Below are 17,088 nucleotides of genomic sequence, written 5' to 3' on the forward strand. Positions count from 1 at the left end.
AAAGTGAAAACTGTAAATATATTCTTTAAGATATGTGACAAAATGCTGATTGAAAGATGATATTAAGGAAAGACTACAAATATATTCTTTAAGATATTACGTGACAAAATGCTGGTTGGAAGATGATACAAAGGAAAGACTACAAATATATTCTTTAATACTAGTTGAAAGATGATATTAAGGGAAAACTATAAATATGTTCTTTAAGATATTATGTGACAAAATGCTGGTTGGAAGATGATACAAAGGAAAGATTACAAATATATTCTTTAATACTAGTTGAAAGATGATATTAAGGGAAAACTATAAATATGTTCTTTAAGATATTATGTGACAAAATGCTGGTTGGAAAATGATACAAGGGAAAGACTATAAATATATTCTTTAAGATATTATGTGACAAAATACTAGTTGAAAGATGATACAAGAGAAAGGCTACAAATATATTATTTAATACTAGTTGAAAGATGATACAAAGGAAAGACTACAAATATGTTCCTTAAGATATTACGTGACAAAATGCTAGTTAAAAGGTAATACAAGAGAAAGACTACAAATATATTATTTAATACTAGTTGAAAGATGATACAAAGGAAAGACTACAAATATATTTTTTTTAAGATATTACGTGACAAAATGCTAGTTAAAAGGTAATACAAGAGAAAGGCTACAAATATATTCTTTAATGTTAGTTGAAAGATGATACAAAGGAAAGACTACAAATATATTCTTTAATACTGGTTGGAAGATGATTCAAAGGAAAGACTACAAATATATTCTTTAATACCAGTTGAAAGATGATATTAAAGTGAAAACTGTAAATATATTCTTTAAGATATGTGAAAAAATGCTGATTGAAAGATGATATTAAGGAAAGACTACAACTATATTCTTTAAGATATTACGTGACAAAATGCTGGTTGGAAGATGATACAAAGGAAAGACTACAAATATATTCTTTAATACTAATTGAAAGATGATATTAAGGGAAAACTATAAATATGTTCTTTAAAATATTATGTGACAAAATGCTGGTTGGAAAATGATACAAAGGAAACACTACAAATATATTCTTTAATACTAGTTGAAAGATGATATTAAGGAAAGACTACAAATATATTCCTTAAGATATTACGTGACAAAATGCTAGTTGAAAGATGATACAAGAGAAAGACTACAAATATATTCTTTAATACCAGTTGAAAGACGATATTAAGGGAAAACTATAAATATGTTCTTTAAGATATTATGTGACAAAATGCTGGTTGGAAAATGATACAAGGGAAAGACTATAAATATATTCTTTAAGATATTATGTGACAAAATACTAGTTGAAAGATGATACAAGAGAAAGGCTACAAATATATTATTTAATACTAGTTGAAAGATGATACAAAGGAAAGACTACAAATATGTTCCTTAAGATATTACGTGACAAAATGCTAGTTAAAAGGTAATACAAGAGAAAGACTACAAATATATTATTTAATACTAGTTGAAAGATGATACAAAGGAAAGACTACAAATATATTTTTTTTAAGATATTACGTGACAAAATGCTAGTTAAAAGGTAATACAAGAGAAAGGCTACAAATATATTCTTTAATGTTAGTTGAAAGATGATACAAAGGAAAGACTACAAATATATTCTTTAATACTGGTTGGAAGATGATTCAAAGGAAAGACTACAAATATATTCTTTAATACCAGTTGAAAGATGATATTAAAGTGAAAACTGTAAATATATTCTTTAAGATATGTGACAAAATGCTGATTGAAAGATGATATTAAGGAAAGACTACAACTATATTCTTTAAGATATTACGTGACAAAATGCTGGTTGGAAGATGATACAAAGGAAAGACTACAAATATATTCTTTAATACTAATTGAAAGATGATATCAAGGGAAAACTATAAATATGTTCTTTAAGATATTATGTGACAAAATGCTGGTTGGAAGATGATACAAAGGAAAGATTACAAATATATTCTTTAATACTAGTTGAAAGATGATATTAAGGGAAAACTATAAATATGTTCTTTAAGATATTATGTGACAAAATGCTGGTTGGAAAATGATACAAGGGAAAGACTATAAATATATTCTTTAAGATATTATGTGACAAAATACTAGTTGAAAGATGATACAAGAGAAAGGCTACAAATATATTATTTAATACTAGTTGAAAGATGATACAAAGGAAAGACTACAAATATGTTCTTTAAGATATTACGTGACAAAATGCTAGTTAAAAGGTAATACAAGAGAAAGACTACAAATATATTATTTAATACTATTTGAAAGATGATACAAAGGAAAGACTACAAATATATTCTTTAAGATATTACGTGACAAAATGCTAGTTAAAAGGTAATACAAGAGAAAGGCTACAAATATATTCTTTAATGTTAGTTGAAAGATGATACAAAGGAAAGACTACAAATATATTCTTTAATACTGGTTGGAAGATGATTCAAAGGAAAGACTACAAATATATTCTTTAATACCAGTTGAAAGATGATATTAAAGTGAAAACTGTAAATATATTCTTTAAGATATGTGACAAAATGCTGATTGAAAGATGATATTAAGGAAAGACTACAAATATATTCTTTAAGATATTACGTGACAAAATGCTGGTTGGAAGATGATACAAAGGAAAGACTACAAATATATTCTTTAATACTAGTTGAAAGATGATATTAAGGGAAAACTATAAATATGTTCTTTAAGATATTATGTGACAAAATGCTGGTTGGAAGATGATACAAAGGAAAGATTACAAATATATTCTTTAATACTAGTTGAAAGATGATATTAAGGGAAAACTATAAATATGTTCTTTAAGATATTATGTGACAAAATGCTGGTTGGAAAATGATACAAGGGAAAGACTATAAATATATTCTTTAAGATATTATGTGACAAAATACTAGTTGAAAGATGATACAAGAGAAAGACTACAAATATATTATTTAATACTAGTTGAAAGATGATACAAAGGAAAGACTACAAATATGTTCTTTAAGATATTACGTGACAAAATGCTAGTTAAAAGGTAATACAAGAAAAAGACTACAAATATATTATTTAATACTAGTTGAAAGATGATACAAAGGAAAGACTACAAATATATTCTTTAAGATATTACGTGACAAAATGCTAGTTAAAAGGTAATACAAGAGAAAGGCTACAAATATATTCTTTAATGTTAGTTGAAAGATGATACAAAGGAAAGACTACAAAATGTGACTAAATGCTAGTTAAAAGGTGATGCAAGAGAAAGACTTCAAATATATTCTTTAATACTAGTTGAAAGATGATACAAAGGAAAGACTACAAATATATTCTTAAGATTTTACGTGACAAAATACTATTTAAAAGGTGATACAAGAGAAAGACTACAAATATATTCTTTAAGATATTATGTAACAAAACGTTAGTTGAAAGATCATACAAGGGAAAGACTACAAATATATTCTTTAAGATATTACGTGACAAAATACTAGTTGAAAAATCATACAAGAGAAAGTCTACAAACATATTCTTTAAGATATTAGGTGACAAAATGCTAATTAAAAATTATATAAGGGAAAGACTATAAGCATCTTCTCTAAAATATTACAGAGGTTTTCCGTGTCTAAGCGGTTAGCGTACGCACCTTTGGCGTGGAAGACCCGGGTTCAATTCCCGGTGAGAGCTCATGTGATTCGGATTCCACATTAATCAGTAGGTCTCGTCTCGTATAGCCTCGCTGCTGCAAGCAATGTTAAACTCAAAATCAATTGAACTCAACCCTGAAATATTACGTGACAAGTGTTAGTTGAAAGATGATACAAGAGAAAGATACAAGCATCCACAGGACTCTTCCAAAGTTTTCTTATTATGTTATCCTTTTAATAACCAAAATAAAAAAGCTATTCATAGCGTTACTAAGAAAACGCTTCCTTGGATTATAGAGGAAACGCTTCCTTGGTGTTGCAAGTGCATTTGTAGTGATCATAAGTGTAAGCAAATTTCTTTGTCAGACAACACAACACAGCGAAGAATTATTTACTTGTTGTATGTTCCAATGCAAGTAATGGAAGTGAAAGAAGTTAATTTCATTTCACTCTGTAAACCTACGGCAGAAACTCAAACTACACGGACTAAATATTGAAACGGAAAGAGGCAGACTACCACTTCCGATTGCAATATAGAGATTACATCGAAGATGGAGCCTGTTTTTGAGAGGCTGTACCAATATACGAAAAAATTCTCACTACTTATTATCCTTCTCCCTCTAGGAGGATCAGAATTGAAACCGGAAGTTGTCGATACCATACTTTCGGTTTTACTGCAGTAGAAAGATAAGGTTGGAAATGGAACCTCTCGTTTGGACGTTCCCCTCTTTAACTCTTTACTAAAATCAGAAATGATAGTAATTCACTACAACTTCCATGTTTCAATATTGATCTACATAGACCAAAAGTGATAATAAACAGCTACAATTGTTTTAAAAAATATATCGGTTTAGCGTTAGATAGGTGTAGATATCATATTTTCTCTTAGCCCCCTATTCAAACTAGAAGTGGTAGAAATCAACCACATCCGGTTTTAACGTTGATAGCAATAAAGCAAAAACGGTAATAGATAGCAAAAAGCTGTTGTCTTTAATCAATTAAGTGTTCCCAGAACATATTCCATCTTCACTTTAATCCGTCTATTAAAACTGGACGTGGTAGAAAAATATACAACCACTTCTGGTTTCAAAATTGATTGAAAAAATATCACGCCATTAGTAAATCTTAAATATAATTTTAAAAAATCTGTTGCCATGGCAACACTAAAATTTTTGAGTTGCAATTGGAGGGTGAGGGGAAAATGCATTGTTGGCAAGAGACTATTGGTAGCGTGCAATTTAAGTTTGTACTGACATCTCCAGTCTACTCTCACATACATCATATTTTTGCGTGGGGAGTGATGGGCTGGGAGAAAGGCGGAGAATTTCCAGCAGCAGGGGGAACTTCCATGGTTGACCCGTTACAAAAGATCAAGTTTGTTTTCATGTTATGTACATAATGACAAACCAAACTCCATCACGTGGTGTACACCTTAAAATTGCTACTTTCTTTTCTCTATGCTAATTCATATGCCTGTATTATGAATTTATGTTATGCTGTGCTTTTTTCCCAGGATTATGCGGTCAATTAAAGTTGGGGTTAATAATGACTAAAGGTGTGCTAGAAGTGGAGATTGTTTGTGCCAAAAATATAATGCGAAATTCAAAGGACAATCCCCCAGGTAGGCTAAACTAGAAAAGAATGGTATGTTGTATCATGATTTAGTGGCAGCTTTATCTCTTTTTGTGAGTAAATGGTTAACGTTATGAAAAGTTTCACCATAATTTAATCAGTTTAATCTCTTTTCGTGAATAAATGGTTAATGTTATGAAAAGTCTCACCATAATTTAATCAGTTTAATCTCTTTTCGTGAATAAATGGTTAACGTTGTGAAAAATTTCATCATAATTTAATCAGTTTAATCTCTTTTCATGAATAAATGGTTAATGTTATGAAAAGTTTCACCATAATTTAATCAGTTTAATCTCTTTTCGTGAATAAATGGTTAACGTTATGAAAAGTTTCACCATAATTTAATCAGTTTAATCTCTTTTCGTGAATAAATGGTTAATGTTATAAAAGTTTCACCATAATTTAATCAGTTTAACATCTTTTGTGGCTAAATGATTAATATTATAATATATTGCAGAGTTCATGTTTCTGGGACAATGTTGTGAGTTAATAAAATATTTTTACTTAAAATGTGTGGTCCTTTCTTTTTATAATCTTACTTATATTTCGATTATTTTTGCTTCCATGAACTTCTTCGGAAGAATGTATTTCCTAAGCTCAAATCATGAATTCCCCTCTTCTCTATATGTTATTATTTTTATTCTTCTGTATGACATTAACAACGAATTCTCTCTTTTTTTTAAGTAGTTAAATGAATCGAATAATATTTTTAATTTGTAACACCACTGTAAAAAAAAAATAATAATCATATCCGCTACGAACTATTCGCCATACCTATATGCATAATAGTTGATAATCACAACTTGCTTGGTAAATGCCCAAAATCATTTAACGTTGGGAGCAGGAGATCCAATTCCATACAAACTGCCGGTTTCTGGTGGCAGTTTGTATGGTGTGAGTGCCATCTTAAGCTATAGTTCGACATTGATATAGCCGTGATCATGGAAAGAGACGTTAAAACCTTAAGCAGTCTGTAGCCATGAATATGTTTAAAGAATTTAAACCTCTTCAATTTTTGGATCCTTATTTTTTGGGATTAATTCTAGTTTAAAATCTTCACCACAATATTCATCTCCGCCATCTGCATTTTAAGCTTGGAGGGGCACGATGGTTCAGTGGTAAAGCGCTCACTTCTGATGCGAAGGGTTTCTAATTCGATCTCAGGTCTGTAAACTTGTGGTGGACAACATTGTGTCCATAAGTTCCTCAGAACTCTCTCATTTCCTTCCACATTCTCACTTCACGTGTTTTTCATATTCATTAATCATCCGTCCCTTTTAGTCTGCAGGAAGTAATCGTAGAGCGTTAAACTTAAAGACTTCATTTTTCACTTCCTTTAATTTTTTAAGCTGGTAACGAGCTTGGGCCTCAAAACAATCAACCAAAGTAATTTTAATTGTGGTATAATAGACTCAAGAAAGAAAAATAATTTTACAGGAAAAATGTAAATTTCGACAGTGTTTGACCCTCTTCATGCAATGGATCATCATCGTCAGGAAGGAGGTGGGACTGAAAGGGCGGCTTCATTTATCATCCATTTGATCATTCTTCATCTCCATATTTTTTGTCTCATATCGCTGCAGAAGTCGCGGGTTTTTGGCGAGAGTTTTACAATAGGACTATCAGTAGTCATCTTTCGGAACTTGATTCCAGTGTTCTATTCATATATACAGTATATACAGGTTAAATAAATACATTACAAAACGAAGAAATGGTACACTGTAGGTGGAAACGATCAATGCAAAGTAAGCTGACAGGCTACTTAAATTAGACTACATTTGACCTCTTCGCATCACTGTCTACTGTAAGTTAGCCGTAGAGTAATTGTGTGTTCGGATCTCCTGAACACCACTCAAGAGGAGGTTAAATTTGAACTGAGAGGTCAATATGTCATAGAAGTAGCTCAGATTAACGTAATAAGTCAGATGAACTGCTTCCAACTTAGTCACTGATTCGTACTTTCAGTTCGCCTAAGCTCCTGGAATTTGTAAAGGTTGGATACTATCGAACGGAAAGTGCATTCCCAGTACACTTTGTTGTTTCTAAGTTTCAGCATTTCGGGCACACCGACACATCATGTAATGCAACAGCTGCTATCTTATACTTATTCTTGAAGTTGCGTGGATCTTTTTATCTTCCTGATATTTTACTTAATTTTTCTTCTGTAAGCTTCTTCAGAGGCACAAATTTCTTGAAGATAAATATTGATGTATCTCCTGTAATGTTATTTTTATTCTTTTTGTATGAAAGTAAGTAGCAGTACGTATGCTCGTTTTTTAGTTCTAAAATTGTATCGAATGAAATTTTATTTGTGAAATCAACGTATAAAAGATATATATACAGCACTACAAATAATCTTGGAACTAAATTAAATCTCATTAGATACAATTATAAGACTAAAATGAAGAAATTACTTACACACAAGAGAATAAAAAAATTACGTGTAGAGGGGAGAGAAGAGCAATATTTTACCTCAAGAAATTTAAGCCTCCGAAGAAGATTACAGAAATAATAATGGGCGAAATATCTGAAAGATAAAAATGACCACGCAACTTAAGATCTACATGAATGAAGGAACTTTTATGTATCACATGTTAATATATTCTGTTTCTTGCAGATACCTACGTGAAAACGTACCTGAAAGATGGAGACAAATGGATGCAGAAACGGAAGACCCGAGTAGTGAGGCATTCAGGTGAACCGCAATATAAACAGACCTTGCGGTATTCAGCTTGCGATGTCCTGGGTCGTTCTTTGTTAGTAATGCTATGGGAAAGACAAAAAGGTTTCGAACACAACCAGGGCCTAGGAGGCGCTGAAGTTGCACTGGATCGTTTGCATCTGACTCAACTGACAGTGGGCTGGTACCCGCTGTTTCCCCTGCATGCTATTGGTTCAGACTCCAACGACTCTACCTGACTCGTGTATAAGGCAAACATTCTCTTTCCTGTTACATGCCTTTATCCATCGAATTTCCCGTACCTTTTCATTCACCATTTTGTTAGCAGACACTCAGGTTAGTGTTCATGAACATGAAGAGAGAAGTGTTCGTTTGTGTGCTTATTTCAGCATAGCTTTAACAAAGAAAAGTGATGAACTCGCATAGTGTTTTCTGCTGAGGCCTTTTTGAATCAACTGCATTATTATTTTGCTAATGTTCGAAGTTGCAAGGAGAAAAAAATATGTATATGTTTGATTTCTAAATATATATTTTTTTTATTTTGTAATTGGTGCTGAAAAATTGGCGCAGGCAGCTCTTAAGTGTATAATGGAATATGGTAGGTGTAAGTGATGATAAAATGATTGTATAAAATATAAATAAAATTTTGAATTTGTGGTAAGATATATATATATGTATGAAAGCGGTAGTTAAAGCTGATAAAGTTTGTTGTTTGTTGAGAAAAAGAGTGTTATTTTGCTTAGGAAGCGGTATAGTAATCAAAATAAACTGAACACTTTATCATTACGTGAATAACGTTATCGTAACTGTATAGCTGCGACTCCAATCAAAAGAATCAAAACGTGTGGGCTTTTAAAATAAATAAATATATGTATATATAAAAATACATGTCTTCTTAAACGAACTCAATCATTAGAACCAAATCAAAAGAGAATAGTGGGGGGTTAAATATTAAAAATGTATTTTTTTTCCTCGTGAAACGTGCTTTGGAACCTGGAGTTTCATTTCTGTCCGTCAATATGTATGAGTGTTTACTAATGTGCTGTAAAACTTCGACAATCCCCAACGTTCTTTACCCTGTTGACAATGAATACGGTATACAGAAAGAAAGGAATACAGGTATTCCAGGCCTACTCTGTGTAATATTTCTTCTGACGCCATGTTGTGTCTAGATTCATAGAATATTAAAATTTAAAAAAATCTAGTGCAGAGTGAGCATGTGCTTATCTTGAGAGTATTTGGGTGTCTCAGTGGTGTTAGTGGGTATGGTGATAGAAGTAATACTATCTTCTATTCAACACATTCAACTTCGAATGGTCAGCACCGCAATCATAAGTATAATAGTACCTTCTTGGTAGAAATGATTAACAATTTTTATTTTGCAAAATGAACTTTGTAGATATCTTATACGTATACCACAAGGATACTATTTTGTTTTCCACATTTCTTGAAGCTAATTACATATCAATATTAGAAAGAAATTGAAACAAAAAACTATATAAAGTTTATAGTTCCTTTGCCTAATTGCTAACATAAAAAATTTGAGAAATAATACGGATATACATAACAAACTATTATGAGTGAATAGGCAATATAATGTATCTACAATTTACAAAATCATTTTTATATTTCTTTTATTTTTAAAATTGTTATTTGATCCTATGTGATGAAACAATAATTTGTAAATTTAAACTTCTATTGAACAATAAAATAAAGAAGTATGTCCATGATATCGAAAAATCAGTGTGTGAAGTGATGAAATATTTTAATACCTACATATTTTTTTTAAAGATACGATTTTAAATTCGCAGTAAATGCATAATGATACGCCTGCAATATACAATCAGTGCATGCACAAATTTTACTGAGTCCAAGCTAATAGATATGATTAAAAAAAAAAAAAAAAAAAAGAATTCGTAACTTGCATCGTTTCGACATCAGGAAAGAAAGAACAATCTGAAATTGGAATTGTTATGGTGTTGGAACGAAGCAAGATTTGTATTTTATAATTATTATATCTATAAATCTTGATTCAGTGCAACTTGCATGAAAGGGGAACCAAGATGACATACTATAGACATCTATATTTTATGCTTACGATTATAAATATACGTTAGAATTTTATTATATCTTAGACCTAGTTATCACATGTTGCGACTTCGAAGCTTTTAGGAGCAAAAGAAAATATGAAAAGCCTGCTTGCATAAAAATATATCCACATGTCAGGGGACTAACAAAATTAAATAATATGCACAATCCATCAAAATCATTCCTGTGGAAATAGTTTCACATATTCTGTTTCCTTTTGGAAGCACAGTATTTGAGGTTGCAATGTTAGATAAAACAGCCAATGAATTAGCTAACAGAATATATTGCAAATATACACTAAAAATAGTGCACTATGAGCTATTTTGCTAAATCTTTCATAAAACAGATAGGAAAAAAGGCAGGAAGAAAAGTAACTGCAAACCTACAGGTGGACGCCATGTTGAAATACAGAATAATTAATCTCTAATTATCGGGTTTAAATTTAAAGGATCAAAATATAGAATCATATCACAGATATGTTACTAATTTGTGTAATTACATTAAACTTGTAAACAAATTTTAAATAAGTGGTGCTATGATATGTCGACTTGATATATTTTGTCAAATCACTTAAAAACTGTTTTTATTAAACATTTCTGTATTTTACTAAATGATACAGAAGAAAGCGAATTACGCAATTTGCATTCAAAGGAATTTCGTAGCATCATTGTAGGTCCTTTATAGAATAAAAATCAGATTAGAACATCACAAAGTAGTTGTGGAAACAAGAAGGCGGCTTTAGAATTTTAATTTTGAATAAGGTACGTACAGTAGGAAATTATTTTTACAATAGTAATTGATATTATTTGTTAAATAATTATCTATCATTAATATAAATAATGGAAAATATATATTTACTCTTTATTGTATCTTTTAGCGTTTATATATTTTTCAAAACGTTTTGGGGCAGGCCCGTACCTACCGGGCCTACCCGCTAAAGTCACCACTGGAAGACAATCGTCCTATTATTATAATGAAATGTAATTTTTCTTAATTAATCGGAAATGCAATTCATATTAACTTATACGATTTGTCTAATAATAATAAATATACTTTTAATACTATTATTTGTGTATGATAATAAATATATATATAAATAAATTATCAAAATATTTTATTTGCAAATTCTTTTTTTTCCAAGTATTTGTAACAAAATGAAAATTTCAGCTTATTTTGAATATTAAAAAAATCTTAATCTAATATTGATATGTACTTAATTACTTACTTCCTTTCAAGAGAACATACTTTTAGATAAGTCTTTAGATTTCTCAGGGAGGGTACTTAAAAACATGGAAATCTTTATCATAGTAAGTGTGTACATCGGGTTTACAAAGCTCGGTGCACTTATTGTTAAATGTACCATGACTGTTGCTTGATGTTGATATCTTTTTTATGAAAAGGGGGAAAAACGTAATCAATTATTATTCTCTGAGTTTTCACACAATTCATGCAATTCTCTAAGACAATCCATTTATATATTGTAGAAACTTAATTAGTAAAAAAAATCTGTTACATCAAAGATGTTTGTGATAATGTTAGAAATTTACTTAAATAAAAATAAATATATATCTGTGTTATCTACTAAATCTTAATATGATGAATTAGTCCCGTAGAATGTTTAAAGATCATATCTTATCTCATGAGAATTGTAAATGTTTCAATTCAGATGAGAACACGTATCGTAACTTTCAACGTTTGTACATATCTATGAAAGCTCAGTGCAAAATGTATTTTTCAAACCTCAGTAAAAAAAGCCTACAAAAACAAGGCTTTGTGTTGCTCTTCTAGTGCAAATTAAATAACAAAAAAATAGTAATAAATAAACGAAAAGTAATCTATCACCTCATTTCCTAAATTAAAGATATAAACTTCTTAATAATTCCTGTATCTTCATTCAAGATTGGTGCTACAATTAAAGCTTGTTCTTACATTTTATCTTACTATTATTATTATTATTATTATTATTATTATTATTATTATTATTATTATTATTATTATTATTATTATTATTATTATTATTATTATTATTATTATTACGAGAAACTTTTGTTCGTGTACAGTAGTGGTGGGTTTACTCGAATAAGTAAATAAAATAATTCTGTCTGGAATAGCTTGCTGATACGAATTTTTTAGTTGGAATTTATATTTTTTTAACATGATCAATATTTAGATTGTTTGTAAACTTAAGAGCCCTAATCACTGCGAAATCAAAATACTGTTAATTTTACAGTAATTATGTGATATCTTCAAATAGATAAAAGATAATCGAAATGTGGAAAAAGAGCGCCCTAGACAATATTATTTTGCATGAGTTACGGTTATCACGAGTTACCTAGTAGCTTTCCTCCGTTTGCAGCCATTCAGAAACGCGAAAATAAATGTCGAAAATCTAAACGGCTGGAAATCGAAAACAGATAAGTGAGTCGTGATAACGATATCTCATGTAAAATAGCATTGTCTAGCGAGCTCTTGTTCCACTTTTCGATTATCTTTTATCTATTTGAAGATATCACATAATTACTGTAAAATTAGCGGTATTTTAATTTCACCGAGATGGGGTCTCTTAAAATATATATACTCAGCTAACAACTATTTTATGTACAGATAACACTAAATGTACTGAAAAATATTTGTTAAGTATATTTATATATGTTGAGGTTTAAGATACTTAAATGTAGTTTTTAGAAACTACACATATAAGTGATCCCAAGATTTCTCCTTTTTTTCTTAATTTCAAAATACCTTCAAAAAAAAGAAAAGCTAATTAAAATGTGGTGAATATATCACCTAGAAAATTGAAATTACTAACAAATGATGTGGTAAAAGTGTAAGACGTGTTCCTTTCAGTTCATACATGCGTCATGATCACGTTATGATGTCTTGATTCATCCGAAATTGTCCCAAACTTTTACTATCCTTTTTTTCATAGTGCTTTCTATGATCTAGGACTTATATTCACCAAACTTCAATATTTGTAATTTGAGTTTTCAAGTTATTTTGTGAAATATATAATATATGCTAATTTTACTTTGAATGTTCCTTGACAAAATCAGCCTTTCGATCGTCTTCAGAAAAGGTCCTACTTTCATCTTTTCTTCTTTCCTTCTATTTGTGAGCGATCGTTTAGCAATCGAAAAGACCTACAATTTATTTTGTTATGTGAATACCGTTCATTAAGCTTTGGAACTATATATAACCTAAATGTAGTTAATGAAATCTGATCAAAGGAAATACTTATTATTAACTAACCCGTGTTACAGTTTTGATAGCCTATGTTCATGAGACACATTCTGAAAGTAGCAATCTAAAGTTGCAGTTTATATTTTTATGCATAGCTGTATCTTATAAATATATAAAATGTAGCCTTAACTTGTACTTTTATAGTTTTTAACATGTATTTATGAGCCCTAAGTTTTTTATTTCAGAATTTCTGTAACTAATTAAAACGTAGTTAACTCACTAAATATTCAATAACAATACTCAAGATAAATATATCTAAACTGATGTATTTTCAGAAGATTTTCTGCATTTACGTTTTTATTTTTCACAAAATTCCTTCTTTATAATTGAGAATACATCCAGTATTAATGCTTTTTATGTATTATATCACAACTGTCTATAAAACATCTTTATACATGTCTGGCTACAAAACTTAACAAGCTAAATGTTCACGTATGGCCATGAAGAAAAATGATATCATATGATACGGAGTGTTTGCCGTATCAACATATATCATATTTATAAATATTATCGTTATAGTTTGTCTGACGAAGATAAATGATAAACTATTCAAACTGTAACACAGATTAGTATTAATGTTAGCTTTTATCAGATCTTATTTTATATATAAGTACTTTTGTTGCTGTCATTTATGTGGATAACCTTTAAGCAGGTCGTATTGATTTTTTTTTTTTTTTTAATTTTGTTTCTCATATGCCTTCATGAGGATTTCTTTCATTTCTAGATTGTATCATACTTAAGTTCTCTTTCTCTTATATTACAAGGAATATTGAATATTCTATACAATATATTTTAAAATAAACCTCATTGTATCAACTAGGAACTCATTAACAAAACAATTAGGAACTCAAAACAATTCTTACGATAAGCTTCACTTACGAAAAGTCTCTTAAAATTTGCAAAGGGCGTAAATGTTAGGAGCGATATGTTTAATTATTTATTTATTTGTTATGATGAACTATTCTAAAAATTGCAAAACGCGTAAGTGGATTATATTTAGTTATGTTTCTATTAAATATGGTAAATAATTCTAGAAATTGCAAAAAGTGTGATTGGAGTATATGTGTATATTATTAAATAAATGGAGTTAACCACCACTGCTGTAAAAAAAAAAAAAAAAAAAAAAGTAAATAAATAAACTTAAGCAATTTTTTATATTTTAGCTTTTCTGTTGTTTCTTTTTTTTTTTAAATAAAATCTTTGTTAACTTTTGTAAATACTTTCTACCCTCCCTCCAATGGTTACCAATAAATAAGTGGAAAGACAGGAAAATTTTGGGGGGAGAAACAACACACAAATATTGTTGTTGGTGTTGTCATCTGTTAAAAAGACACATATACATATACACACCTATATACATTAAACACACTAAATATATATATATATATATATACAAAATACATATCTTATTTGTTCATAAACCCAAAAATATGTGCTACACTCTGGCAAAGTCTTGGGAAAACAAGAGACGCTTATGATATGTTGACTTGTTAGTTCACTTTTAACCATACAAAAAAACAAAAAAGAATAAAGTTTGAAAAAAAAAGCCTGCACATTTTTTGTATTATTCATGTGTTCGTGCAAAGACTGAGGTTTTCTTACCAAGCACTTGTCTTATTTCTCTCTCTCTGTCTCTCTCTCCCTCTTTCTCTTTTACCAAGATCTTTTTCTATTGTGTAAGAAGAACTGAAAGTACATATTATATATATACATATATGTATAAAACTGACGGCCTATGACTCATGATGTGTTAGTCTTAAGATAAAGATGTAATTTACTTATTTGTATAATACCAATGATTGTGTCAGTCAGTCAGCGTAAAATATTTTGTTTTCAAACTTGTGATTATTTGAAAACCTCATTGGTGTCTGTGATTTTTTTTCTCAAAACAAAAAGTTTTAAAAAAAAGTGTAAAAAAAATATTTCCTCGCATTACAGCTTAGTAGAATATTACTGTTGTTAAAACATTGTGAAGATAAAATAATAATATGAAATTAAAATTGGTAATAAATTTGTATTTGTAAATAATAAGAATGTTAAAAAAATATTTTGTTGTGCAAAAATACATCCAAAGAAATAATAAAATATGTATATCATCATTAACAAAATACTTTATCTAAGCAAAGGAAGATGATATGTGTATGTCATAATTTACACATGCATTAAAATGCATCACACACCAAAGTTACATGTATCATTTTATTAACATACGGCTTATAATTTCATATTGTACCATCTTCTATTTCTTTTTTCTTTTTCGAGAAGAAATATTGTGCCATCTAAATATTACACGAAAATCTTATGATAAGAAGAGTATACCGGGCGTTCTAAAAATGGCACTCACGAATCACAGAGCATTATTCTACAAGTCAAAATAAAGCAATATATATATATATATATTTGTATACCTTTCGAGTCCTCCTCTGGAGACACAAATTGCACTATGTGGCAACATCGCAAATAAAGAACCATAGATTAAATCTACCAATCTATGAAATAGTTATATCGATTCTTTCCAGATGGCAGCTAAAGTCGATATTGATTGACACTAGCGTCACAATCGATTCAACTGTTCGTTGTATTCATGGAGTAATGCCAATGGCTCCAAGTTAATCTTTGACGTTGCCACATTGTGAAATTTTGATTCTCCATAGCGGCTGAAGGAGGCCCGGAGGGCATACCATCATATAATATTTTTGCTTTATTTTGGCTTGTAGAATAGTGCTCTGTGATCCGTGGGCACGATTTTTAGAACATTCGATATAACTTTAAAATTATTATAAGATAATTCCAGATCTATAAGATTTAATTTTGTGCTTTATACAACATTTTTTTACATAAAACAAATTAACTCAAACAGTAATCTAAATATATGAACATGTATAAACACAGAATGGTAGATGAAATAATATGTATAGCATAAGTAAAACATAAATGTCAACCAAATTATGTACACCAAGGAAAAGTACTGAATTACCTGTTAGTTCTTGAAATAAATGCATTCAGCGACTATGCTAGTCAAATATTGGGAAATATTTTTTTTTTTTTTTTAATATTCTACTATCTGTATAGATATTTTTTCGACGATTGATGTGTGTTGTTTGGGTTATGTCTTACATAAAGAATTCTAAACATAATCATTACACTATTTTAATTTCAAAGTAAAAGTACTTAGTAAGACAAAATAAGTACTTTCATTTTATACTTTGACACACAAAAAGGAAATGTGGTTTATGACAGAAAATATGTATGTTGTTAGATTACAAAAAGAATCTTTGAAAATAACGTTGTTTAATTAAAATTGTATAAATTAGTGTTGTAAATTTGGACTATGGTGCTTGAAGTTTAAATCAAGATCATGTATGAAGCAGTGCTCTTGACACTCGAATGATTGTAAAAATAAGATCGAATAAACGAATCATGTTCGAACAACTTATCCGAATAAACCATTATTTCCATAGCGAATAATTGTTCAACAATTATTCAATTAACGAGCAGTTGTTCGAATAATTATAGATATTCGAATAGAGAAAGGGGAAAAACTGCGTAGCGAATGTTCCAGTAATTTTAAGGGCACAGGATGAAGTTAAAAAGCAGGTAAGTGGAACTCTATATCTTCTATAACCTTTGTGTAGAACCTGCTTCTTGATGCCACAAGAAATCGGAATAAGTTATAATACTAGATGAACTTATAATACTAGTTGTGAATTATTCTTATATCTGTGTATTGAAGCTAGATACAATTAACCAGTTACCAATCATATTATTCAAGTTATTGCTTCA

At 29.5% G+C, this 17,088-nt stretch overlaps 1 protein-coding gene across 2 annotated transcripts in view; it reads left to right on the forward strand.

Moving 5' to 3' along the window:
- Positions 1-16,812, forward strand: part of LOC145676131 (uncharacterized) — a 997,262-nt gene extending 980,450 nt beyond the window's left edge. Inside the window, exons 22-23 of one of the 2 annotated variants that reach the window (XM_081747034.1) lie at positions 5,179-5,286; positions 7,915-16,812. In XM_081747034.1, the coding sequence (XP_081603160.1) occupies positions 5,179-5,286; positions 7,915-8,216 (410 nt within the window). In that variant the 3' untranslated portion in view covers positions 8,217-16,812. The remainder of the gene's footprint in view (positions 1-5,178; positions 5,287-7,914) is intronic. The other variant, XM_081747035.1, reaches the window with a different exon arrangement.
- The last annotated feature ends 276 nt before the right edge of the window (positions 16,813-17,088 follow it).

The sequence above is a fragment of the Thermobia domestica genome, chromosome 18 (genome assembly GCF_964235325.1).
Source record: "Thermobia domestica chromosome 18, izTheDome1.hap1.1, whole genome shotgun sequence".
In the NCBI taxonomy this organism is placed as follows: domain Eukaryota; kingdom Metazoa; phylum Arthropoda; class Insecta; order Zygentoma; family Lepismatidae; genus Thermobia; species Thermobia domestica.